Here is a 27778-nt window from a genome sequence, read left to right on the forward strand (position 1 = left end):
TTTTTACATGCACAAGCTAACCCATGGAACCGCAATTTCGGATTGGTGTGTAGTTGCCACCAAGTCGGGAACGTAACTAAGGAGGTAGGACCCTTTACAGCGTTTGCAGTTCTATCTTACATGCGGGGTACGGGATATTTATTGGACCTTGACGGGCAGACATACCGGAAGCAAATGGCCACACAATTACCGCGTTATCACAAAATTTCCGCGTTGTCATCCGGTATGCGAGATAGATGTTTCTGTCTGTGTAGAAGGATCTAGCTCCAGAAGTGTGGGTCTACTACCTGATGACATTGCACATTGATTGATATCTAGATATTTATGTATAACGTGTCTAAGTAACGTGTACCCTATCGCTACCTGGAGGATGGGATATGTCGCTATGCTCGACCACCATCGCGTTACGAAAATATTCCTGCCTTCGCCCTAAAGACTGGGCCTAAACAATGAGCAGGGGCTCATTGTTCTGGTGTTGGTGGTGTTGGCCCGATGTTCAAAGGAAGGCGGCAAGTTTCACTCCTTTGTGAAAGGGGCAAGGGGAGGAGTGTGAGTAAAACGGAAAGGATAGAAGAGGGTCAGAAATAAGAAATTAGAAACGTAGAGAGAAAGCAGTAAGTAAGAAGGGAGGGGGAGAGAGAAGAAAAGCGTGCACGACAGACCCACAGAGGAGGCGAAAGCCAGGAGCACAGATGTGGGTGGGACCCTGCGGGTACAAAATCTCGTGTAGAGAGCCACAGGGATAGGGCTCTGAAACTAGCAGTCTCTGGCTGCTTGAGACTCTGCACAGTCCATGATGATGTGCGCCAGGTCACAGAAACAGAAACAAGTCTCAGAGCGTGCCGATGACGCGAAGCCCAGTTTGTAGCGAAAGGCAGGTGTTATAACGAACATGCATCGGAGTCTGTCGACAAGGGTAGTTCACTTCCGGATGAGATCCTTCACGGGGAGTGGTTGGCCGGGCAGTGCCGCACTTTGGGATAATCAGTGAGACAGATTTCTCGGATGTACGCAGATAACTGTTTTCTATTATGCCGTGGGTCCAAATGTGCAGGGACATCAGGACGAAGATTGTGGTAGCTGTAGCGGTCCTGTCAGCTGTTTCGTTGCCAGCTGCATGGGACGGAACCCATTTGAAAACCCACGGCAATACCGTTGTTGGCAGCGGTTTCCATATCTCCAGTATGACATGTGCTATGGGGACATCGATGCGGACGACTTATCCTCTGAAGAGAGCACTTGGAGTCTGTAGGCACAACGGCACAGCACTCCTCCCTGCGACATTCAGTAAGAATTATAAAGCCTGCTTGATGGCTACGAGCTCGGCTAAGTTGGAAGACACTTGAGTGTCGATGCTGGTCGATGCGGCCGCCCCACGTGTGCTCACGTGCAGGGCAACAGAACGCTGCCGTACTACTCCGGTAACGGGACTGGGGGACCCGTTGGTGTAGATTTCCAGTGCATCCTCGTTCTTTTCCAGGATGATTTCTTGTACAAGCGCCTTGGCCACAATGCTGGGGACCTCCCTGGGGAGTTCGCCTCTATGAGATTGAGTGTAAATTTTGGGTTCTGCAGTTGGATGCCCGTGAATCGCGCCATGAGACAAGGTTTTGCGGGTGACAGAGGTTATTTGATCTTGCTCATCCTTGTTTCCTTTCTTGCACACCCCTTTTCGTCAAATTCATCTGGACAGTCTTCAACGCCGTTACTGATATATTTGTCATAGAGACACTTTCTCAGTGGAGCATAGAGCGACGTACTGTCGGAACAGACCATGTGACTTCTTTCTGAGGCCCCGAGGAGAGCAAGAGCAGTGCGGTCCCTGCTGAAAAAACGGTGGCTCTTCCGGGCGGGAGCTCGGTCTAGGGACAACAAGCGTCTTGTAGGTGTATTTCCCCAGTTTGCTGAAGCGAGATCCGCGGTGGCGGCGTATTCTGCGGATGATCTTCTTCCCAGCGTGGGTTCTGTGTGGTCTATCATACTGTCGCAGCCAACGTTCAGTAGCAAAAAGACGAACGGGCATTGGTCGTAGCTCCCCGTGGGCAAGTTCGCTGCATGATTGCTGCGGGTCCCTCCTCAGAGAACATAGTACGCTGAGACATAGCCTGATGCTATGCCATGGAATGATGCCATAGGATGCCGGTGCTGAGAATGCTGCCTTCTTCGTCTTCTGCTTAACGTCGCGCGTTCAGTATTCGCTGGTTCACATGAAGTGCTCTACCACTCCACCACCACTACCACTGGCAAAAATTTGTTCGGTTGTCGTTGTGGCTACGATAATGCCATTCCACGCCCAGACTGGGGAGGTTACCCGGGTTGGAATCCTGGCTTCGGCCGTGCCGTCCGGGTGTTGTTCCAGGGTTTTTCCTCAGACAGCACAGTTCCCCGTGAAGTCGGCCCAGGACGCCCGATCCCCCCCCTCCCCTGTGACGTTGCCCGTCTGAGCGTGGCCGACTACGGCAAGCAGTTCCATCACCATCACCACCACCAAAAATTGGTTAGTTCACCATCTGAAGGTGATCTTGTGGTGGTCCGTAAACTAATAATTGCTATATTGCGTCTTGCAACAAAACGTTGGGACCACCTCAGTCAGGATTTTACCATCACTGTCTGCAGGGACATGCGCAATTCTATATCGGACCTGTGCCAGGCCGTGCCAGCACTGCACTGTGCCGCCATATCGGCATCAAGTTGTGTGTTTTTAGAAGACGTCTGCATAGCTTGCTGGGTTTGTTATTTTCGTATTTTTCTTGGAAAAATTGTCACAAATATTGCACATTTCGGTCTATTCGACAGATATATTTATAAGGATATTCGCACAAGTGCCGTTTTCTGGCTTTACCCTTTCTTACTTCGAAAAAAATCCATCAGTCACACTGATATGTATATCTCTAGAAATGATCATCCTGTAGGCATGTTATATAGCATTGGAGCATGTTCTGGGCAATTACGAGCAGCGACATTTTCCAGTGTTCACTGAGCTCAGGAAACTTAGCAAGACTTACTCGCATGATCTCGTTTTCGTCTCCTGTTTCTGACGTGTCCTCATTTACCCGTAAGGACAGGCGTACATAAACACCACAGAGTGTACATGGAAGCGTATGCCGTAGGCACTAAACTACAGTTAAATATTTTGTATGTAGTCAAATATATACTAACGTAGCAGACGCCTTTGTTTCCTTCGGGTCTTCCACCGCAGAGGTGCCACTGGTGAATGGGCGTGTTGAAGATTGGCCCGTACACCCGTTCGCAGTCTTGTAGAGGACGCAGAGGTACAGGAAGCTTATTCAATATGTACGACGTTGTACCTGCAAGAGGACGAAATGCATTTTGTACGTGCCTCATGAAGTATACGCAATTCCTATACGTACCACCTTGCTTTTGAGCATATTGCGAGACAATCATTAGTTAAAGCAGTTATCTTTGCCATTATCTTTGCACTCAGCAAAAGCCGAAAGCCATTTTGCCACTTTGCAAAAGCCATTATCTTTGCACTCAGAAGACGTCACGGTAATGTTTCTAGTAGGGCTGATTGCGGTATTACTTTTCTGATAACCAGATGTCATATATAACGTATCCCCAATGCAACGCCGTTCATTCACCCAACGTTCCTAGCCACGGTGCGACAGAAGCGCATCGTGTCCACTAATCACAGTAAATCCTCTCCCACCAGTCCGTGTCAACCAATACGCTGGAGAGGACTGGTGCGAGGAGGTGTTATATTAAGTGGATACGGTACGCTTCTGCCGCATTCATGCAAATGAGGCTACTTAACTCAGCAAGGAAGAAAAAGGTCGATTAAACAATTGCTAGCCAAAATTATACAGTGAAGGAATTGACAGGGAAGACACGATGAGAAAGCACCATGAGCGATATGACGGGGGAAGCGATATGCAGGTCAACAGCAACGATGAGCGAGGAAGGATATTTGTCTAGTGACAGCGTATGCGCCAGTAACGTGACCTTTCGTAATGCAACATTAATTCTCTCATTTTTTTGTGCGATGGTGCATTGCAGTTTGCAGAATACCTACGCATAAGCGGAATTCTTAAAATGATCACCACCACATTCAATTGAACGTTTGTTCAAAAAGAGCTGCTATGTGATTCCTGTGTAAGCAAAAGCGAATTGAAACGATGTGGAAGCGCATAGTTGTACGCTTTACCGGAACAGCTTTTTTTCAACACGAAAGCACTTAGGCAGCGGTCAAACGGGGCAACTTTTTCCAGCATCTATGAGCAACTTTGGAGTTGCTGTTAGCCGGCAACCTCCAGCAACTCGAGTTGCTCCGAGTTGCTGCGAAACGCTCGCCGACCGAAAACTTGAGAAGTTGCTCGTGCACCGGCCAATCAGCGAGGGGAGCATTGCCACGTGACTCCCGGTTGCGCTGTGGATTTTGTTCGTGTCAATGTAACCTCCTTTCTTCGCAGCTTTGCGCTCAAACTACGAGCCGTCAAAAAAGAGGCGGAGTCAATGGCTGATTTCCACGGTTTTTCGGCGAGCTTATTTCGGCAATTGCATTACGAGTGGGATTATGTGCTATACTGAATAAAATGACCACGGGGAACCCATTTCCGCAAAGAAAACGTTACGTTGCCTTGGGAAATTTCGGAGTTCAATTCAAGAAATTAACTTTCCGTCAATTGAAATGAAATAAAAATGTTACCATTTGTGGCAAACGTTATTGGCAGAAAAAACACCTTGACCGCATGTCTCTCCGGGGCCTACGTTTTTTACTATGTATTTCTATCATGGTTGCTGGACCACGCTGTATATTGATCGACAAGAACGGAATTCGGGGTTTCTGAAGGCAGGAAGCGTCCTGTATACTAAAACAGCTGCCGAAACAAACAGTCTCTAAATTTCTTGGGAACTCCCTCAGCAGCAAATTGTTCTGTTCACGCCACCCGAGAGACGAGCGTTTGTACGCATTTGTGCGATCGGAAGAAAAAGGGGAATGTTTTGTTTACATCGTTTTTTTTTCTTCGCATCACAGAAAACATCGCTGAATGTTTCTGACATCATTCTTACACGGTCTTGGAATATGGCTTAACGGTTGTTGAGAAGTATTGCTCCTCGAAATACGTGAACAGAAAAGCGTACTCATTCCGTATTTCCACTTGCCAAGCATTCTGGTATTGAACATGTCTGTACTAGATAAGTGCTAGAGAACGTTTTTTCGAGTCTGTTTGACAAGGCACGAGCGAGCTATATTTCACTGCTTCAAAGAAATGAATGAAAAGTACTGCTTCCCACACAGCACAAGCGCGCGGTACAAATCAACAAATTTAGTTTAGAAGCGCATCTTTCGTGTTGAAGAACTGTATGCAGATTATCCTGATATATGCATCAGGATATGAAATGATGAAAACACCTAGCATGATAGGAAATCATTTGCTGTGAAAAGGCAACACCTACATTTCAGAATACAGCTGCATTACTCAGCATCTTCTACTTAGCTGTTCTGTAGCGTATTCCCCTTTCCAAAAAGGGCGCAACAAAGAACGCAAAATGCAGCTCAACATAAATTGACATGGTTGAGGGCTCCTCGAATGCACACTTGGTTCAAGGAACCCCCACGGTAGTAGCAAGAATACGGCTATAAGTGTCACTCACCTTGGGTTCTTGTGTTACCCCATCCAGATACGGTACAGTTGAGACCCACATGCAGTTTGACGTTCGCATCTGGGAGACAAACTGGCTGCACGAAGCGGGACAGTTTCAGCCTCTTGGCCAAGCGAAGGAGGGCGACATCTCGGTGGAGGTGGGTGTACTGTGGGTGCACGTACACGTGCGTCACACGCACTTGAATCTCTGTGCCTTCAGCAACGTGCTCGTCGTGCTCTCCGGCCCTCACGTATAACTGGGAAGCCACGAGTCGTGTCCCCTTCTGGCTGAAAAGAAAGGAGCAGAAACCACTTGAGCTTATTTTTCTATGGCAACGTGTGAGGGCAGCTGACATAGAATTATGTGTTGCCGATAGGAATACGTCGCGATGCAACCATCCTCACGAGCTGGGCCATAGGTGTCTTTCAGTGGATTATGGAGGGGAGTACGCGGGAAGACTGGTCTCTCCTAGAGGACATGCTACTCCGCATTCGTGTGTTGCTGCAGACAGAAGCTGCAGAATACGAGGGCCCTTGTTACGAGCTGGGACACAACAACACAATATTTTGCACAACTTCCACTATGTCAGCTACCATTCTGTCCTGCCAGCGCTACACGAGGGAATGATGCACGTTTATACGTCAACAAGAAGCTATCGACATCAAATATTCAATATATGCAAGATTCTTGGACCTCGGCGTCATCCTACACACCAGCGCTGGGCTCTCAAATCGCTTACGAGTTTTCTAACAACCTACTTGAGAACTCCAAGTCTTTGCCCTGCTAGCCTCGCGTGTTCCACAGCCTAAACGGGGAAACGCCCCGACATCACTATTCATAATATAACTGTTGTTGTTGTTGTCGTCTTCATTAGCACGTGATCCACTGAAGTGCACCACAGCCTTGATAGCATTACAGAGACAAGAATCCCGCATCCGTGAGGAAGTCTACTAACGCTTCGACGACCGAGCGCTGGGATGATCGATTGCGCCACGTCGCCAGCACAACGGGGCACTTTCGGGGTTAGCAGGCTGGTTATGATCTTGCTCTTAGTTAGATGCAAATACAGTCTCCACTGTTCATGAGCAACACACTCAAGGAAGATGTAGTCAACATCCGCTAATGTGTCACAGGTGGAACAGTTCGGTGCATCCTGTGAGATGATCAGCCTGAGGGTACAGCTTGAGACAAAAGTTCACAGAACACGGGAGGGGGGGGGGGCATTTCTCCATTGGGGCGACAGCCTAGCGCAAACAGGAGCGGACGCACAGAGTGAGAGATGGATACAATAGCCGGTCACCCGTTTCTTATTCGACATCTTCCTGATATCTGATGATGATGATTGATTGATTGATTGAAAGAAAGAAAAAGATGGGGATTCCTGATATCTGGCAGAGAGGCGCTCGGATACGCCAGTGCATTGTTCCGTAAACTTTTGTCCCAAGCTGTACCTTGACATGTGCTGAAAACTCGTCTACTGGCACCCGCGAACCTGTTCGCACCCAGAGCAGCGGGATCAGCAAACAAACTGGTTCCGATGTAAATAATCAATGCATATAAACACAATTGGGGTAAATTTAAGCGTAGGTGAGTCAGCCTATATTTTTTAGGGACTTGCTGCACGTGCACGTGCAGCATGAATGACATATGAATGACACATGAAAAACACATGAATGACATAATGGAGAATCGTACGATTCTTGAACAACGATTACGATTCTTGCTTTCGTAGCCCACCAAGAAACCACCACAAAAGCCTTTATATCTTGTTCCCCCGGCGTTTGAAATCTTACACATTGTACTCAATGGGACAGAAGTAGAATTCGCGCTCCATCGTGATTTCACAGTCTTATACAAATGAAGGGGTGGGCGTCTCGATTACATTGGGTTCTTTAACATGCGCCGGAGATCTCCGACGCACGGTGCTGCAACGGTAAAAAAATTCCGTAATTTTACTCACAAGTGAGTGCTAACTCTGTTGCCGGCACATGCGCTGTAACCCAGTTATTGCACAAAATTCGTTCGGAGTGCACACTGCACAACTCCCATAAGCGAAAAGAGTGACACTTACAATGAAGTGATATTAAACTGCGAACGCCCAGTCCGGAACTGTGCAGTGTGCACTCCAAACGGATTTTGTGCACGACACATGTGTCGGCAACAGAGTTAGCACTCACTTGTGCAGTAAAATTACGGAAATTTTTCTTACAGTGTGGAAGCAACGCTTACGTCCCCCACATTGCTACCGTCCTCGGCCAGGACCGAACCCACGATCTTGAGCTAATCCATCAAATGTACTGTTGGGGACACGGTTGTCTAAAATCTCCAGCCCGTGGCCGAGCAGTCCCCTATCGGCGATGTCGCGCACAAAGGAACTATACCATTACAGTCTCCGAGGTAAGGCCACGCAGCGCCACCTGTCGGGAGAGAGTACCATCGCATTCTCAGCGTCGTCTGCTAGGGAGAGCAGTCCAGCGCGGCCTCCCCTCGGGGAGAGTATTGGTATAGTTCCTTCGTGCGCGACATCGCCGATAGGGGATCGTTCCGCCGCGGGCTGCAGATTTTAGACAACCGTGTCCCCAACAGTACAATCACACAAATCTAGAGAGAGAGAAAAAAAAGACTGCTATTCCAGCAGCTGGAACAGATATGTGCACGTGAAGGATTCGGACACTACAGCAAGCTGGGTGATTATCCATCAAATGTACGCTCACCCGCTTCGGTTAGAGCGTATAGTGCCAATACCTCAAATGCAAATACATGTTGCTGCTGCAATATAAGAGCACGTTTTTACGCTTGTGTTTTCCTGCCAGTGGAAATTCCCGAGATAGCTTACAGCTGCTCATGAATTCCGAAAGGAGAGGCTCCTCAGTAGAAGGTCTAAGATCACGTGACAGCACAACAGTCTCATCATGCATGCGCTGAAGCCCATTTTCTTGACTTGTAGGGGTTAGACGTTATTCTGAGGTAATTGAGTTAGTCGATCAATTCAGCGACTTGGTCGTGTGCGGATGATCGTATTTGCGCCGCTCTACTTCATGTGTTTGTGCGTGCGCCAAGGCGGGTTACGCTGTTGTACCGTTGTACTAGGCACTATTGAATGTCTAACACATACATACATTGCATTATTTATGAAAGTCCGCATCCAGTTTCATGGATGCCATGCGACGCGTAAATCCTACCATGTCCAAATCAACTTTTGCAGCGCACTCGAAGGGGTGGGCGTGAATATTCATTTCGAACTGTTAAAGTATAACCATAAGAGTTCAAAAGCTCGTTTGTGTGGAAACATGACAAACCATAAACCCTAAGCATAAGCAAGAATAATTAGAAGCGTAATGGCTTTGAGGTCAGGACCTATCGATTCATTCTTTTCTCTGTCTTCTTCTATGCTCAGAGCATTTCATTTTTTTTACTTCAGAACTGAGCCTTCAGCCATAAAGATCTTTGTACTGTTGGTTCACCTTGCATAACACCAACTACCTCCACCATTCGAATGAGTGAATTTCATGCATTGAAATGACTTACACAAATGCTTGAAAAGGAGTATTGAAATGAAATACTGAAAACAAATGTACGTACAAAAATGCTATTCTAATGCTCAATCCTGCATTCCTATTTTACGCACTAGTTCAAACTGCTACTGTGCCGAGATTAACCTGTGTCAATGTTTCTTCCCAAAACTATTCCCGTGACCGAGGCGAGTTCAAGACCACCAAGGGTTCAAGGGAGATCAAGGGTTCTAAGACCCTATGGGCAGGCGACGTCATGAATCACTCGTTCCACGCGCGAATCGACCCCAACTGCACGTACTGCCTCCTATCGAAGATGCAAACGCTGTTAGAGTCCATCATCCATCGCCTGCGACTCAACGTCCCTTTCGCAGCAGCATTCCTCCATAAGATAGGTGTCGTTGGATCGCCGAACTGTTCAACTTGCGGAACCGCGAAGAACACGGAGCACCTGCTGGTTACCTGCCGACGCTTCGACCCTAGTCGGCAAACACTGAAGAACGCCGTTGCTAAACTTGACAACCGACAATTTAGTGTTGAGAGAATACTGGGGAGCTGGCCAAAGCAGCACCAACAACCTGCGCTGTGTACCCTGGCGAACTACCTCAAGGACATACGTGCTGAAGTAATCTTTTAATTCATTCAGTGCTTTCACACGTCAAGCGTCATGGAAGAGCCATTTCCATTTTTTCTTTCTATTTCTATTCTATTCTATTCCATTCAAGGGCAGCCTGTCTATGCAAGTGTAAGCGCTCGCAAAATATACCTATAACTTATTTTCGTTAACTGGCAACCCTAATTGTCTAAATCATCTCCCTTATATCTACAAATGGCTGCTGCAAGGTCCATTATAGTATTTATCGAACACATCCTCACAGAATGCCGCGCATATACCACACTATGCGGGAACCCCACCTCCCACACTCCAGGCCTGGCATAGTGACGGACATCCTATTCCCCAAAGGTTCTTCTGCAGAACGATCTACCAAACTCGCAACCTCGTGCGTTTCCTCCGAGAAACGGGCCTCGTGCAAAGACCCCTCTAGTGGACCTCTCATCCACAGCGCACTTCCGTCTCATCAGTACCGTTCGTCCTGCCTATACCTCACCCTTCAACTCTCATCTTCCCCATTTCTTTTCCCGCGTTTTTTTTTTGTCGCTATGTCGTGACGATGGCTACCCCTGTGTGGCCAGCAACGGCGAGCTATTTCGGCACCCCCTTCCCCGCCATGTTGTATTTTTGTACTGTCTCGGCACAGTCCACATAGAAAGTGCGGGGCGGCCTTACTCTACGATGCAGTGCGCTGCTGTGACAACCCAGCGGTCGTTGAGAAGTGCTCCGCCGCAAAAGTGCTTGGTGCCCAGTCCTCCGGCCTTCTTTTGTCGTATGGACATCTAGAAAACGAATAATTAAAAATCAATTATTAATTATTCAAACACGGTTGTGGTTCAATGGGTAATAAATATTCGTCCTTCTCGTTTGCCATGGTTCAGCAAATGTAGGAAGCCCGCTGCCGCAGCAGTCAATGGCTTCTGGATTGCTGGCAGGGCAGCGTTTCGGTCAAAACGCATGGACTGCATTACGGGTTTCCAGTGTGTGTCTGTATCCATGTGAACAAATTGGAACACCCCTCCGGAGAAATCGAAACAATTGTGAGACATTCTCCTCCTTTCTCACCACCGGCAATGGGGCAGGGTATTCCCCTGGCGATGAAACTCGCCAATCATCATCATCAAATAAAGTTGTTGTTCTACTCCTTTCTCATGATAGAGTTCCCACAGTTAAAAGCAGCGCTATTCTGTCTCAGATTTTCTCAAGTCGTGTTAAATTTATTTACCTCCTTGCTCATGAAATCCTAGTTCACTTAAACTGAGAAACCGTCTTTAGCCATTGCCGTCTTCTTCTTCCCGTGAAGCATGCACGCCTTTTGTCAGTATTAGTCTTGGACCCGAAGGCGATGCTCCAAGATCGTTCCTTTAATTGGACGTAATCTACTACGCAATGCGTCTGCGACTTCCTTTCATAAGGCGCTTACATACGCATCAAAGCCGCACTGGCGCTGTGGCACGGCAGTATACAATTTCATCTATATAGCCTGGAATATATATAACACAGTCTCCACAGAGATCACGTGTCTCGCGTCGCTTACCGGCGTCTAACTAATGAGGACCAGGTCGAGTTTCCGATGATTGCCGCGATTCAAGATGATAGATTGTCTGAACGCGGAAGTGTGACACTATCGGTACATTAGCTAGCAGAAGGCTTCTGCTCTCACAAGATCGTTACCTGTATACGCTGCCTCAGTATGCTTTTCAATCAGTTATTCTTTTTTTACGATCATAGAACGCGTACGTTGTTGCTTGCGGCCTTATTTGTTTGTAAAAAAGATGTTGACCTCGTCACAGTCAACCCATACCGGACAATTCATAATAGGACCGTTCGTACCAGTGCAATTCGTACCAGGACAACTCATACGAGGACAATTCATACCGGGACAATTTGTAAGAGGATCATTCATACCAGGATCATCCTTACCATAGCAAGTCATACCCGAGAATTGATAACAGGGCCATTCATACCAGTGCAATTCATGTCAGGACAACTCATACAAGGACAATTCGTACCGGGACAATTTATAAGACCATTCATACCAGGACAATTCGTACCTGTACAACTCATGAGTAAAAACCGGGACTGGTGTACTTAAAAAGGGGAAAAAAGGGGGTAACTGTACTTGACGGTTCAAGCGGAAGCTCTTCATCAGAAAAAAAATAATCGAGAATCCCAGAAATCCTCCTTTTTTTCTTATGAAGAGCGTCCGCTCGAAACGTCACATATAGTTCCCAACCTTTTCCCCCCTTTTTAAGTACACCAGCCCCGGTTTTTACTCGTGTGTTTTGTGTACCTGGCAGTCCTTTTTATCGTTCTGTGCAACTCACACCGAGACAACTTATAAGAGGAACATTCATACCAGGACAATTCGTACCTGTACAACTCATACCTCATTATCTATCTATACTCATTCAACCGGGGCAGCCCAAACCGGGACAATTCATCCCTGTAAAACTCATGCCAGGACAACCCATACTAAGGCAATTCATACCAGGACAACTCATACCAGGACCACTTAAACCGGGACAATCCATACCGAGGCAAACTCATGCCCAAAGACTAATACAGCAGCACCACACGTTGAACCTTGTTTCACTTCGCGTTTGTTTCTAAATAAACTCCAGTTTATTAGGGAGTAAAAATCCGGTCAATTAATCCATTATGTCACTACACGTGTTTCAAAGTCTGTCGAAATGAATCGTATAACTCACATTCCGTAACATCTGTCCTAGTATGATGTTCCCCAGTTTGAGTTGTACTGGAATGCGTTCGGACTGGTATGACTTGCCCCGATATAAATTGTTCTGGTATGAGTTGAATATGGTGTTAGGCTTGGTATAAGCTGTCTGGTATGAGTTGTATTGTTTAATACACATCCCGAGCACATCCCTGAGTCTGGGAAGTAGACAGGGACAACACAAGAGAACTCTTGTATAGTATTGTTTATTTCTTAGTTCTGTGTTTACTCGCAAAAGTCAGGGATATGCAGCCCACGTCAAGAATGCACTAGTTTGCTTACGTACTGAAGTTTTTTTTTTCCTTTTTGAATCGCAAGCCGACCTTTGTCTGGCTAACCTTTCCCTTTTCATTTAATAAACTTTCATATCCACCTCGGTTATGTTGAAAATTGTATAAATAGTCGTTTTAAATTAAACTGCTCGTGGGTACGTTTCCTTTCGTTATTCTCGTTGCTCGCGGCCCATTTTTTCGTTTTTTTTTTACTTCTGACACTGCGTGTGCATATGACCTTATATTTTTCAGATCAATATGGTATGTGACGTGATAAGAAGATTTCGGATGAGCTCAAAGTAAAACAGGTACGAATAAGTTACAATTCAGACGACATCATAGCAAGCCTCAAGGTACAAAGAGAAGGTCCGTGCTTCTTCTAAATGCATGCAAAAAATATTTCTTTGTGAAAAGTTCTGAATTTTCAACAGGGGCGCGCTTTCAAAACGTTTGAAAAACTTGTCGATCTCGACCAGTTTCATCGTGTCTCTCATCTAAAATTCAGTTGCGCCACATAATTAGTGACTTAGCCGTAAAAGACGCTGGCGCGTGCTTACAAGAGACCTGCCCTATGGATAGCTATCCATGTTGTGCACTGTTTGATGGACACTCCTTGTGACTTCCGCTTTGCCTAGCGTCGATAGAATTTCTATGCAAAAAAGCTATTACTAATATCTTTAGACTTGCCCAGATTCAACCAAAACCCTTACCTGCCATGGGAATTCTCCTTTGATAGCTGTTACTCCACCGATAATTTTGAAGGAAACTCCATCTTTGGAGGCCGGATTGTATCCACAGCCCATGTCTAAAGAGCAAGAAAAATGACAAAATCATGACAATGGCACACCGCACACTACACATAAACGAAACTTGGACACACTAAACTTTATCTTACCTTTTCTCATTTATTGAACAAACACACACACACACACACATAAAAAGGAATGTAATAGCGACGTTTTGCTCACACAAGTTGAGCACATCAGTACCAACATGTTGCACTATGTCAACCGAAACGTCACATGTGCATTGATAGATCCGCTTGAGCAGAGATGAAAATATTCGAAACACAGGGTCCGGCATATCGGCCGTTAAGCGATTAGAGCGTATCGAGTATTTATCGAATAAATTGAGTTGCGTACTCTTTGGCAATACGAGTTCCCGAACCACACTGAGATTAATGACATCTCTGCCGCTAAAGCGACATCACCCCACACAGAACACTTCCTCTCACTATCAGGCTTCACTTTCTTGTTCTGGATGACAGCCGAGGAACGTACCTGCCATTATACGTGGATGATTGATTGTGGTCGCTTACAATCGTGCATAGATGGCCAAGTTTATCAAATCAGTATCTTTCATCCTACCATTCATTCATCCAGTCACTGAACAGTGATGGACTCGCAGCGGGCATTATTTTCCGCAACCCTGGCTCCACCTAGCGTTCCGTGACAGAGTGCACTCGCTGATGGTTTGTGACTTAAATGCCTATTTTATAGCAATCAGTTCGTGTGTCATACTATATAATCCCGGTTGGCACACGTGGTGTTGTACACCACTGCATATGAAGCTACATCTGCATACATGTCGTACGTTACAGTTTGTCATGTTCTTTGGAAAACAGCACGCATCATAGTAACCGCAATCTAATATTAATGCTTCGAAAATATGCCCTTGCATTTCGTGCTCTGTCGTTTGGTTTGGATCTGCTTTGGTCAATACAATGTCCCGCAAACAGTCACTGCTTCGAATCTTCCCATGTAATGACGATACAAGAGAAGACCGCGTCATACTTCTCCTATACCTACGATATAATTATCATGACTGTACCATTCAAGCAGACACATGAAAAACACACAAAACGTTTAAACCACAACCAATGCTCCGACCTAGTCATAATCATAAGATCTCACCATATCTTGAGCCGCACCCATAGCACTACCACATAAGAACCACCACAGGGTGCATACTACGGATAACAAACTCACTTTGCGCCGTCACACCAGTCAACCGCACAAGCAGCACCAGCGCCATCAGTAGCGGTACCGAAAACCCAGGCATGGTCCATGGTTTCGGCAACGGTGTCTTCCCGGCAGCAACACGTGCACTCATTCCTCTTGTGTGACCTTCATGATGACCTCCATCCCGACGCATCAACGCTTGCATCCTTCCTCTCTGTAAACAAAGGGAACCATGCGACAACAGCACCCGAAGCGAGGACTCCGAATATCGAGTCTCTATCCTTAGCTGCACTGCAACTTTCACCGCTGGAATGCTGTCCGATAAAGCAACAGCAGTGTCGTCTACCGGGGATCACTGACCTCCAGCGTCTCCTTGCAGGACACTGCAGGAGCAAGATCTGATAGCGCACTAACCGGACTCTCTATAACGCGAAACTGCGTCCACACTTTTAAAGTTGAACCGCAGGAGCGCCACGTTATGCATTTGAGTAGAGCCTAGCCGATTCTCCCTTTCTTAATTCGAAAGTGACTCAAATCACCACGCCCAACGACCTTCACCCGTTCGACCCGCGTTGGATGTTCAACGATTTTTTGTTCACCATATTATTATTTCTTTAGTTATTTGTGTTCCAGGTATTTCGTCTTTGTAGCTGCGGTAAAGCGAAGGGGCAATTGTGACGGACGTAGGATGGGTGAGGATGGGTTCAATGAGCTTGGATGCACAAACAAGTGAAAGTGGACATTGTTGGGAGTGATCCAAGTATTTGAAACCTTTTAGCTGTCAAAGTACGGCGGAATGAATGTGCCTAGTGTGTAAGAAAATTACTAATCATTATCGATGCACGTGGTTCCGAGGCGCTGATGGAACTGGTCTGCTTTCTGGCCTTGACTCTCGGTGCGGTTGAATGCCTTTAGAAACCGGCTTCAAGAGACTCGTTGCCACAAATTAGTTTATGTGTAAACGATTAGAATTAGGATGAAGGTAAAAGAAAAACGGATGTGTGATCACAAAACATTCGATGACGCAGTGCATTATGAGCAAATTGATCGAGCACGATTGATGCCAAATTGTTGAGATCTTTTAAGATCTTTCGTTCTTGCACTCAGAGAGGAATCCTGCAATCAGATAGGTGTGGTTCCGATTCTTGCCACCGGCACTCATTCGCTCTTTACCAAGAGCCGTCCTTCAGACGCTTGGGCGTTCATCTGTCATAATTGTCCCATCAGCCTCTTCAATGTACGTTAAGCCAAACGAGTCGTTCAAACAGGCCGAATGAGGGCTCATGGTACACGCTATTGTGCAAATAAAATTTGATTGATTGATTGATTTGTAAAACAAAAAAAAATGGAGATGTTAGTCCCAAGCCACTCGGACTTCATGTCCTCGTACTGGTACATTTTATGATGAAAGCAAACAAAATACATAAATAAATAAAGCCATTCCGGTCCGGAGTTCCCATCTTACAAGTTCATTTTCTTATTGCACTAGAATGTATTGTGTAACACGCCAGTTTTTATTTTGTATTTGCTGCTCGTAGATAAAGCACTGTGAGCAAAGTTTATGCTATGGCGTAGCGTAAACACGAAACTAGGTTGCCTGGCGCCGCCTTCAAAGTCGAACAAAACAGGCGAAACAAAGTTGTACTCGTGGCCCAACTTGGCAGTTCATCCACCGCACGCAACCATGCTTGCACTCTAGTACTTAGTATCGTACTTATTCTATGCCCCTACGTCGTCGTAATCTGGAGTCGGCTATTCTGGTGTACTTATGCGACATTTACTATGCCCACGCATTCACCGTGGTGTCCCGTAATGGCTGCATAATGATACGGTCTTTGGATGTAAGAAGGTAGCCCGTCGCATCTCATTTGCTTTGCCGCCCCGCACGACATCCACGCATCTAGACCCAACAAGCGGTAATTACAATGGCGCCGATTTTATTGCGGGAAAGAAGGAATGTAGGGCAATGTCGCCAGTAATGCAGGAAGCGGAAACTGGGTCAGAGGATAGGACACTTCAGAGGCTACCTATGCAAGACCGCATCAGAATATCTTCAAAAGTGCACGCGTCTGTCAAGATGAAGGTTTTATTGTACCTGCTACTGTGCTCCTTAAACGAAGTTTCAGGTAAGTGTTTCATTCCTCACCATGTTTCTAAAGCTGTAGAAACGGGGGTGGGTGAGGGTATATAAAGGGGAATATGTGGAGAATGGTTTGCGCAATCCGAAGACTGGTTTTATGGCAATGTTATACCGTCTGGATCGATTTCGTGGTATCAATGGATCTGCTATAGGAGAAGTTCGCATGTTTTTGTTTGTTTATTATTATTTGTTTTTTGCTGTCATCATTGTCAGGTTACGTCCAGGTTATATATTTAGTATCAGAGCAGCACCAGGTACCCACACTCTCACACAATGACACTTAAAAAGAATATTTCAAAAAAGCTCCGCGCCGACGAAGCGAGTGCTCTATCGTGTTAGGAGTTGAGTGTTTTGCGGTGCTTGCAGTCTATCAAGCCGGTTGCCGGTACTCTTGCACGCTGAGTTCTACGACAGACACTCCTGATTTTAATTTGGGTGCATGAGAATCAGACACTTACGCGGGCTGGATTTACAAACACTAAACTCACCGTTTATGAACCTAATTGTGCCATTGTGCATGTTGCGCATGAGAGGTAGAAAACTACTTTCACGTCCTTCAACACTCACCTGAGTGTGGAAATAAGACTCAATGGCACATGATGTCAATATACAGAGAGCGCATTTCCATAAACGAATATTCAAGTGAGAAACAGACTTCTTCACCAGCAGCGTGGCCGAGCATGTAAAGTCGAGCATGTAAAGAGCGTGTAAAATCGTACTGAAGACTGGAAGGCTGCTCTGCCTGAGGTGTTCCACTAGACCTTCCAGACGAAAGTAGGCAGAGTTTTCCTTGAAATCGGACCAGGACGCATACTACTCACCAGCCTCTCACGCGTTCCTGCTGCCCTCCCTCCATCTTTCTACGTCTGTACGCTGCTCATAGCCACAGTCGCTTCGCGGCGCTAACAGCCGGATTTTGAAAAAATTCACCCAGCCACTTTTTGCTTGAAGATTTCACCATCCGATATGCCTCCTGATATGTTTCTCGTTAACTTTATTGAGAATATCTCATATCAGGTAAAAATACTTCGTTTTCGAAAATTTATCATTTGCGAGTTTGAAAGAAGTTTGAGCTTGGCAGTAATCCCATGCGGGATTCGAACTGCACGTGACTATTGAACTGTTTAGCTATACGTCTCCTTTTAGACTATCATAGTTTATCTCGACATTCTAATCAAATATCCTCGTCTGTATTCACAACAGCATTTAGCGAGCAGCAAGTGGGGGATGCGATGACAGGTAACATATATCAAGTGCTGTACGTATATCAAGCTGCTCTTGGGTTCAACCAAACTTTCAACCAAAATTGTGGTCATGAGTCCGAATATAAATCCAAAAGGCCGAGCTTGCAGGAGAGGAGGGTATGGATGCATTTTGTCGTCTCCCCTTTCTCAAAATTGGGGAGTCTAAGTTACAGGGTTGCCCGCTCCAGACCCGCTGTAAACTGCCCTCTTGCGGTCGCTTATAGCAAAGTCGACATCTTGTGCGTGTCACGCGTCATTGGTAGTGTTTCTAGTTTTCGATGTTTATTTTTACGTGAATTCAGTTGGAAGTTATCAAATGTATTTCGCATGGAAAAATCTTAGAATTTTTTTGCAGTAATATTTAAACTAAAAATTAAATGCCCGAATTCTGGTAGCTATATATGTGGGTATATTTTATTTATTCTATTTATTCTATATATTTTATTTATTTATTCTGGTATATTTTATTACGGGAAAAATGTCACGATTGGGCACATTGCAGAACACAAAGAAAAAAATCACGTAATTTATTTTTACGTCGAAAAATACTAAATATGAAATCATAAATGTAGACGTATTGTTGTACACACAGGTATAAATTATCATTGGCACTGGCGTTCTACAATTACACTTGAAACTGTTACCGCAAGGATACTTCGGACATATTTATACACCGACCGGTAAGGTTCGGACATATTTTGACACTTTGATGCTATGGCCACGTTCGAGTACGGGATAAGAATATTCTCTGGGCTCTATCGACTCCAAAAACTCACTTTGGAGATAATCCAACAAGGAATAGCCGCTTGTGGAAACTGAGAACATTTTAAATGCAAAATTGAACCTCCGTATGCAATAAGGAGATAAGGCGAAAAATGACAATCCGAGAAAATTCCACGTGAATATTTGGTAAGGTAATTGCAACTGGTATTTCTCCAATAACGCACACGAAAAATGTGTACCAGAGATGTATGTGTCTACTCAACATGCATGTCCTGTTAGCATCGTTTTAGGATGTGGGACTTAGCAGAAATTCAACAAAATCCAGGAGGATGGCTTATCCCTTTTTACTATAAAAGCGTATTCACAGGACCCCGATGCAGTTTTTTTTTGTTTTTGTTCACGAGTCAGATCTTGATGGCTGAACAATGGTGATGCCAGGTATAGGATTGTGGAGGAGGTGGTGTTCCCCTGCATGAGTCCTGGCCGGCGGTCATGGAAATGTCCCAGCGGGTAGATGTTCGTGGTCTCACGCTAGGACGGCGCCGGTAGAACTGGCTGGCAAGCGCAGTGGCGCACGACAGCAGAGGCACGTCTTCGTCGTCGTCCACGTGATGCCACATCACTCCCTCTCAGACGTGGAGCGGTACAGAGGTTGCGCTGGAGGTCCGCGTGGGTACGCGAAGAGGAGAAAGAAGGGCGACACGTGGAAGACCGCTGGAAAACGGTCACGCAGAACGCGTAGCAGCCATTGAAGGGTACGGAGTACTGCATGCCCCATGACGCAGTAATTAGTAATTTGACAAAGATTAGAATCGTTTTCGAAGCCTTTTCAAGTGCGCCTGGGTTTCTGTCTCTGAATGATGTGCTATAGGTGCTAGACGTCCCTCCTTGTAGATGCCCCCAACAACGCCATCTGTGCCGCCCTTCAGCAGGTAATCAACGAAGCTCGCGTTCCACTCGCTTTCTTTTCTCGGAAGCTTTCAGGCGCCGAATCCCGTTACAGTGCATTCGGCAAGGTACTCTTAGCAGCCAATGCTGCAGTGCGGCACTTCCGGCACTTCTTGGGTGGTCGACTTTTTACCATCTTGGCAACAGGGATCCCTACCATCTACCTGGAAGGAGGCATTAGTTGTTCCCATCCTGAAACCACACAAACCTCAGAATGCCCTGTCCTCTTTTCGCCCTGTGAGCCAAGTAGCGTGGGAAAACTGATGGATAGAATGTTTTTGCATCGTCTCGACTGATGGCTCGAAAAGCAAGGTGCGTTGCCTCACGAAATGGCAGGTTTTCGTCGCCACCGAAGCTCCATGGATCCAGTTCTCGATCTCGTTCCTACAGTCCAACATGCTCGTGCACATCGGCGGATCGTTGTATGAGTTTTCCTAGATATCAAGCGCGCCTATGGTACCGTCTCGCACATTTGTGTGCTGCACGCCTTGCGCTTTTTTGTAGTATCTGGTCGACTCTTCAGCTGGCTTCAAGATTTCCCAATATGGACAGAACTGTCGCTGCCGGCCATTCAGCGTCGTTCGCAGCTAGCCTTAAATAATGTGCATCTGTACCTTACTCGACTTGGGATGGACCTCTCGTACGAAAAATACGTCGAGCTCCCTTTCACCCGCAAGGCTATGACAAATTTCCCTCTTTGGGTTGGTACAAGGAAGCTTGAGCCTGTACGTTCCCATCGCTTCCTTGGTGTGGTCATGGACTAGGACCTGCGTTGGGCTCTCCACATTTAGCACCTTGAAACCGAAGTGCGGCGATGGCTTCCTGCAATTCAACATCTTTCTGGCTTAGGATGGGGCTGCGATCAGCGCTCCCTTCTAGCCGTTCACGCGGCTTTTGTGAGGATGACTGTGCTTTACAGCCTTCCAATCTTGCGCAAGATTTCCACAGCGTCATTAAATACCCTTCGGACGCTGTTTGCCAGAAGCCTTCGTTCGCTGCCTTGGAGTTTCCAGAATGGCTGAAACACGGCAAGTCCTTGCTGAAGCTGGTGAACTCCCGCTAGAGGTTCTCCGTGAGCGTGAAAGGGCTCGGCACTTCATACGTTTGCGTGCGCACATTCCTCAGGAAAATGCGATACCGTCCTGAAAGTGAATTCCATCGAGTAGCGCAGACGACACATCAGGTTCTCACTGGCTTCATAGCTAAGGACGTCACACCGCCGGACGTCCTCTGGTCTCTGCCTGTGCCACCCCCCTTCGTACGTCTTCCGGACCTCCTGGAACGAAGAGATCAGGTTCCCCCTCAAGTGCTTCGAGCCCATTTTTATCTTCTGGTAGACGCGAAGTTTTCTACCTGTGCCGCAGCACACACCGATGGCGCATCTGGAAATGGCAAGTCCGCCTCGGAATTTGTCATCCGATCCGATGGCGTAGTGGAAGGACGTCGCCTTTCGCATCAAACCTCGTCCGCTGCTGCGGAACTCTATGCCATACTTTTCTTTCTGCAGCACATCGTTGATTTTGCCCAGCGGGAATGAGTCGTATTCACTGATTCTACATTTGTGCTGCAAGCAGTTGAAAATTCTGGTATCCGAGGCTCATCCGCACCGTTGGTGATGGATGTGTTAATGGCTTACAACCTTGTCTACGAAGCAGGGCACAGGCTGGTTCCCCAGTGGGTTTCAGTCCATTGCAGTGTCGAAGGAAATGAACAAGCCGACAGCGCCGCAGAAGGAGCCCTCTCCCTCGGAGACGAGCGCGTATTGCGCTGCTGAGAGGAGATTGTCGTTCTGTGCTTCGACGCCTGGTGACTCCCCTAGCTTCCCGCCAATGGACCGCAGACATTCCCTGTGCTGAGTTGATCCAGCGCCCGCTTTCCGCATGCCTCGCCTCGACATACCTCTCGTTAAGATGCCGCATTAGTTCATCGAATGCGCCTCGATGTGGCTTTTACAGCGCAGTGGCATTACTGCTTGAGACAAGTTGAGTCTCCCCAACGCTGTCACTGCGGCGCTGTAGAAGATCTGAAGCACATTCTTCTCCATTGCCCACACTACCAACTTTCCTGAACCGTACTCTCCGGATCTCTTAACGAGCTGGACTCCCCCCCCCCCTCTCTCTCTCACAAAATAGCTTGGTCCGTGACCACATCCATCCCACCAACGGTCTCCCTCTCGACTTTTCTGGATACCATCGGACTTAGAGCCTTATTATAAAGGGGCTCGTTATTTCATTCCCCGCATCACCACCAGCAATGGGGTAGAGTATCGCCCCTAGCGAAGAAACTCCCCATTCATCATGCCACAATGAAGTTGTTTTGCTGACGTTTTACCATCTGGAGTGATCACAAGCACCTTATGGGTGCCTTCACGTCCGGCAGCCTGAAGTACAGTCAACGCGAAATTTGGCACTTGGCATACATTGCCGAATTTTCGACTGACATCCACCATAAAAGGCGTCAGCAACACATTTGCCGAAGTTCTAAGCAGAATACATCTAGTGTCCAGCTCCTAGGTCCTCACCCTTACAGTTCTCGAGCAGGAACAAGAGCACGATGCTGAAATTTAGCAGCTTCGAGTAGGGCGCACGACCAGTCTCAAGCTGCGTGACGTCACCTTCCCGGACTCTGCGACGCCAGTCTTTTGCGATACTTCACAACATGAGCCCTGCACGGTCGTCCCAAAAGCTCTCGTTGTATAGTTTGCAACAGCGTACACGATGTAGCTCATCTAGGCGTCCGGCCCACCAGTACCATGATCATCCAGCGTTTCGTCTGGAGAGGTGCGCGGAAGGACATTCGACTTTGGGTGCGTCATTGCGTTCCATGTCGAACAACTGAGTGTTCACGTCACACCCATCTCTTCTCTCGCCTCTTTCCTGCCACCCAGGAGTGAAAGCGATTTGCTAAAGTTAACCTGGACATTGTGGGACCTCTGACCATGTCAAGAGATTTCCGCCACCTGCTCACCTCCGTCGACACGTTTACGCGTTTGCCAAAAGCAGCGCCTATGTCTCACGCCACAGTTGAGACTGTCGCTAGCACCCTCCTCCAAACTTGGATACCCGCTTCTGCAGTTCCGGAAGGGGTCGTCACCGACCGAGGGCAACAATTCGAAAGTCACCTCTTCGGAGCATTTACTTGCCTTTTAGGAAGTTCTAGGCTTCATACCTCAGCCTAACCCTGTGTGCAATGGTGTGGTCGAAAGGTTTTACCGCACCCTCAAGCAAGCCATTATCGGCACCAGTAACCGTGAGCGCTGGCCTGACGCCCTGTCCCTGATCCTCCTCGGTCTACGAACTGACGTTAAAGCCGATCTGCCGTGTTCCTCTGCTGAACTGGTCTATGGTACGACCCTTCGTCGCCGATTTCTTTACGTCCTCAGCTCCAACCGACGACTTCTCCACCTTCATTACACGCCTGCGACAAACTTTTTTTCTCTCTGCGCTTCAAGCGAACCGTGCCAAAGCCGCCTCCTCCTCCTCCTCATACATTCCCACAGACCTTCTGTCCTCGTCGCAGGTCTTTATTCGAACAGACCGGGTTCGCTGCGCCCTCCCACCGCCGTATCCCCGGTGTTACAAAGTCCTCAAATGGAATGAGAAAACTTTCCTCATCGACCTGCACGGCCTCTCCGAGTCTGTTGCCATAGATCGACTCCAGCCGGTCTTCTCTGACAACCCTGCTCACGTTCACTACCTCAGCGAACAGTTCATCATGCCTCAGCGTATCGATAACGTGCGTAAAGTGCGTGCTTTTTATGACGCTGCTCGTGCGGGCGTATTAAAACGTTCAGGTGATTCCTGGTTGTCGGCGCCTACGGTTCCTTTCTTATCAGACCTACACATCTATACGAGGACCACAGCTCTCGCGTCTCATAATACTTGGAGAGCATCCGAGGATGTCGCATGCTGGTGTACAGGAAACGCTTCGTCAGCTCCGAGAGGATTACTGGATAATCAAGGGTCGACAAAAACCACTGCCTCTTCTGTCGGCGTTTAAAAGCTCGCCCGTGCGTCGAGCAAGAGGCACGTCTACCAAAGGAGAGGGTTCGCCGAACTTCTTTCGAGGTCGTGGAAATGGACTCTGCCGGTCCATTGTACTCCCGCATAGGTGAAGGACACCTAAAGTCTTATGTTGCGTTATTTACCTGCACCGCGACCAGAGCCGTATTATTGGTTACTGATCAGTCGTGTGCCATCTTCCTCCTCATGACCTTCGTCTCGCGTCGGTGTCTACCAACCGAGGGTTACTCTGATAATTTCCTTACTTTTAGAAAGGAGGTAAAGGAGTCTCCTGCCATGATGGCCCCACAGTTCCAAGCTGTACAGGAGTATGCAGCCCGACTTTGAATTTCCTGGGAGTTCGTCGTCGAATTTGCAGCATGGTGGGGGAGGGGGATTCTGGGGGCGAATGGTCCGGTCAGTGAAGGAATATCGAAGAAGAACGTTGCGTCATAGTGAGCTTGATTATCAGCAATTTCAAACGGTACTGACAGAGGTCGAGGCCATTGTAAGCTCGACCTCGCACGCAATTGTGAGAAGACCCCAACGATACAGAGGCCTTATCTCACCTCCTACTAGGGAATCGGCACACGGCTTTGCCCCTCTCCCCCAAGGAAGCGAGGGCCATCTCACCCGGATAAAACACAGACATAGATTTTGAAATCAAGAGGGAAGCTCCCTGAACGTTATTGGAACCAGTGGGCATGGGATTACCAGTTACAACTACGTTCGGCAAACCTTCAACGTATAAGGAGCTTGTACTGCTTGCCGACGATCAACGGCCAAGAATGATTTGGAAACTCGCATATTTTCCAGTGTTCTAGGGGCCTCACGCTAGTACGGTGCCGGTAGAACGCTGAATGTGGTCTTGCGAAAATTTGGATGGTACTAGGCCGGATTACGCCGAACATGGTGTTCTTTGTTCGTGTCACCAAATGTAGAGAAGGTGGTGTTACCCTGAAGGGAACACCTGAAGGGTGCCTATCAGTCCTGAAGGGTGCAGTGATGGAATGCCCCGGCGGGTAGATGTTCGTGGCTTCACTCTAGGACGGTGCCGGTAGAACTGGCTGGCAGGCGCACTGGCGCGCGGCAGCAGAGGCACATCTTCGCCGTCGTCCACGGGACGCCATGAGATAAAGTCATCCGTGTGTAATGGAGAAGCCACGATTGGGCTTATTGTGCTGCTAAACGAGATACTTTTGAAAATAATATCCGTGATGACCAGCGTAAGATCACATATTAACATAGTGCACACGTTTCTCCGGATACAACGTTGAGCACTGCTATATTTTCTTTTGCAGGTGCATTCCGGTATATTGAAGTGATTGTAGCATAAATATTGAGAAATATATATGTCGACGTATCCTCTTAAGGCTGGTTTAGAGTCCGACGCATAGTATTCGCCCATCGTCGCGCGCGTACCGCGCCGACAGCTAGCGTTACGCTATGCCACGCTTCCTTATCTTACTGGGTTCATAGTCTGACGCGATTCAGCGCAGTGCAACGAAGACAGGTAGATTTTCGCGTTTCGTAGTGGGACAGCATTTCATATCTGGCAACTGTACCCGCGTGCTGGAATCCGAATAAAGACAATCCGTGTTCCCATCGGTGACACTGTTATGGTTTGCACTACTGCAATACGGCTTGTACCCGCGAAGATGGACACTGAATTAAAGAAGAAAGTCATACGTCTTCCTAGCTGTTCTCCTTATTTTGCTTGTCTCTTTAGTCCATCTGACACCTATTATATAGGTACGGATGTTCCTAAACAGCTTCGATCAAAAGCTCAATGGGAGACGCCATGTTGGGAAATGGGAGTCCACCGGAGTCCACAAACGGTGTGCGCAACTCGCTGATCACCGCCAAATGTCGAGCATTGCTCTACTCCCCCGACGGTGGCTGACGTGCCGCGCGTTGCTGCTGCGCTGAGCTTCGCCGAGTGTCGTCGGACTATGAACTCACCGGCAGCGGCTCGCGATGCGCGGCGGTGCGCTGCGCGTCGTCACGCCCCGCTCCGCAGGACTCTAAAACAACATTTACTGCATGCAGATGTTCAATTGGGATTTCCTTTTTCTGCCCCGTGAATGTGGGCAAAGGAATGCGAACCCCGATGTTGTCCATCGGTGACAATATATTCGACATTCGGCATTTCATCTCAAACATTCCACAATGCAGGAAACCACTGCACCAGCGATATAAAAACTAAACTGCTGTCGTCGATGACAACAGATTTCGCGGTCGACGCCTTTGCGTAGGAGCAGTGTTGCCGTGCCGCGGAATCATAAAATCTCCACTTCGTTGAAAAGAAAACTCAAACTGCACAGAATTTTCAGCGAAAGAAACAGACAACTGTCAGTTCTCGAGTCTGGACACGTACTAAAACTATTTACAGCACAAGCGACATATGCATATGCAAAGCCTGTCGTAATCATAATTTATCTGTTGTTGTTGCATCGTGCAGTAAGGTCACATTTGAACACATGCTATAGTAGGTATCGTAATTGGAGATCCGCGTGCTCGTAGCAGAACCCTCGTTTTCCCTATTTTTTTCTTGCTTCCTGAAGACCCGTGTACACGATTCCTGTTTATTACGCGGTTCTGTGAATCCCCTCTGCTGTGGTGAACTTCTGTGGTGTGGTAGTGGTGGTGTTGTGATGAGCTGTGGTGCACTTGAACATGAACAGCATACATGTAGCTCCGCAAATGAAGCATGCTAGCGGGAAAAGCCAGATAAATTTATATTCCTGACACACGAGGAAAAGAGCCATGAAAAGAAGGCTGCCCGTTTGCGTGGAAACCGTTAGTCAATTGTCTTTTCCAAATAACTTTCTACAGGGCTTTTTATGGCGCCAGACGCGGAGTAAACATGGACGAGCAGTTGTCACGACTTCATCAGCCTGTTGTTCAGCCTGTTTCCTCATGCGACTATTTGTGCGTGCACATGTGCTTTGCGCCTAAGCAGGGGCGGCGGAAGGGGGGTTATAGGGGTTACTGCAGACCCCCTGAATTTGTGAAGGGGGCGCAAAATTCCCATGGAGCTGAGGCGTCAAAGTGTTATCTCAGGTACCGCATGCGAATAAAATGCCGTAAACCCTTTTTCCGAATCGACCAAATTGCCAGCATAGCCAAGGGTTTGTCGATTGGTGCGGTAGAACTGACGATGATGACGTTGAAGGTGTTCGCAGGTTCCAGGATGTTTTACACAACCCTCAGTCTCATGTGTGTCACGAGCTGTAGAATGGAAAGCTGCACCGCACAGCGCGGTGTATAAAATTCCAGGTTCTCTGGTTCTCGTCCGTGGTGGTCGCCTTCGGAAAAGTCGCCACAGAAATGACATTGAAGGTGGGGGATGGCAGGGGTCGCCTGTTGGGATCTGAGGTCCCCTAGAGTCACTAAATAGGGTCACAAAGGAACTAATTTGTGCATTTACTCCCCAACGGGACTAATTGGTGCATTTACTCCCTAAAGGGGCTAATTGGGGCATTTACTCCTTAAAGGGGCTAATTAGGGTATTTACTCCCCAATGGGACAAATACAAGCAGTTACTCACCAGTGGGACTAATTGGTGCATTTACTCCCCAATGGGACTAAGACATTGAAGGCGGGGGATGGAAGGGGTCGCCTGTTGGGATCTGGGGTCCCCTAGAGTCACTAAATAGGGTCACAAAGGGACTAATTTGTGCATTTACCCCAAGGAACTAACTTTTGCACTTACTCCCCAAAGGGACAAATACATGACGTTACTCCCAAAGGGATTAATTGGTGCATTTACTCCCCAAAGGGACGAATAGAAGCACTTACTCCCAAAAGAGGCTAATTGGTGCATTTACTCCCCAAAGGGGCTAATAGGGGTATTTACTCCCCAATGGAACTAATTGGTGCATTTACTCCCTAAAGGGGCTAATTGGGGTATTTACTCCCAATGGGACTAATTGGTGCATTTACTCCCCAATGGGACTAATTGGTGCAGTTACTCCCAATGGGACTAATTGGTGCAGTTACTCCCAATGGGACTAATTG

The 27778-nt window shown here is 47.4% G+C and overlaps 1 protein-coding gene across 4 annotated transcripts in view; it reads right to left on the bottom strand.

The window, feature by feature from the left end:
• Positions 1 to 27778, bottom strand: part of LOC135374808 (uncharacterized) — a 390710-nt gene that overhangs the window by 3312 nt on the left and 359620 nt on the right. For all 4 annotated transcript variants that reach the window (XM_064607733.1, XM_064607734.1, XM_064607735.1 and 1 more), the window contains 5 exons: positions 14730 to 14916; positions 13452 to 13546; positions 10408 to 10514; positions 5617 to 5894; positions 3160 to 3308 (listed from right to left, as the gene is read on the bottom strand). In XM_064607733.1, coding sequence (XP_064463803.1) covers positions 3160 to 3308; positions 5617 to 5894; positions 10408 to 10514; positions 13452 to 13546; positions 14730 to 14916 — 816 coding nt within the window. The remainder of the gene's footprint in view (positions 1 to 3159; positions 3309 to 5616; positions 5895 to 10407; positions 10515 to 13451; positions 13547 to 14729; positions 14917 to 27778) is intronic.

The sequence above is a fragment of the Ornithodoros turicata genome, unplaced genomic scaffold (genome assembly GCF_037126465.1).
Source record: "Ornithodoros turicata isolate Travis unplaced genomic scaffold, ASM3712646v1 ctg00000746.1, whole genome shotgun sequence".
Classification (NCBI taxonomy): Eukaryota; Metazoa; Arthropoda; class Arachnida; order Ixodida; family Argasidae; genus Ornithodoros; species Ornithodoros turicata.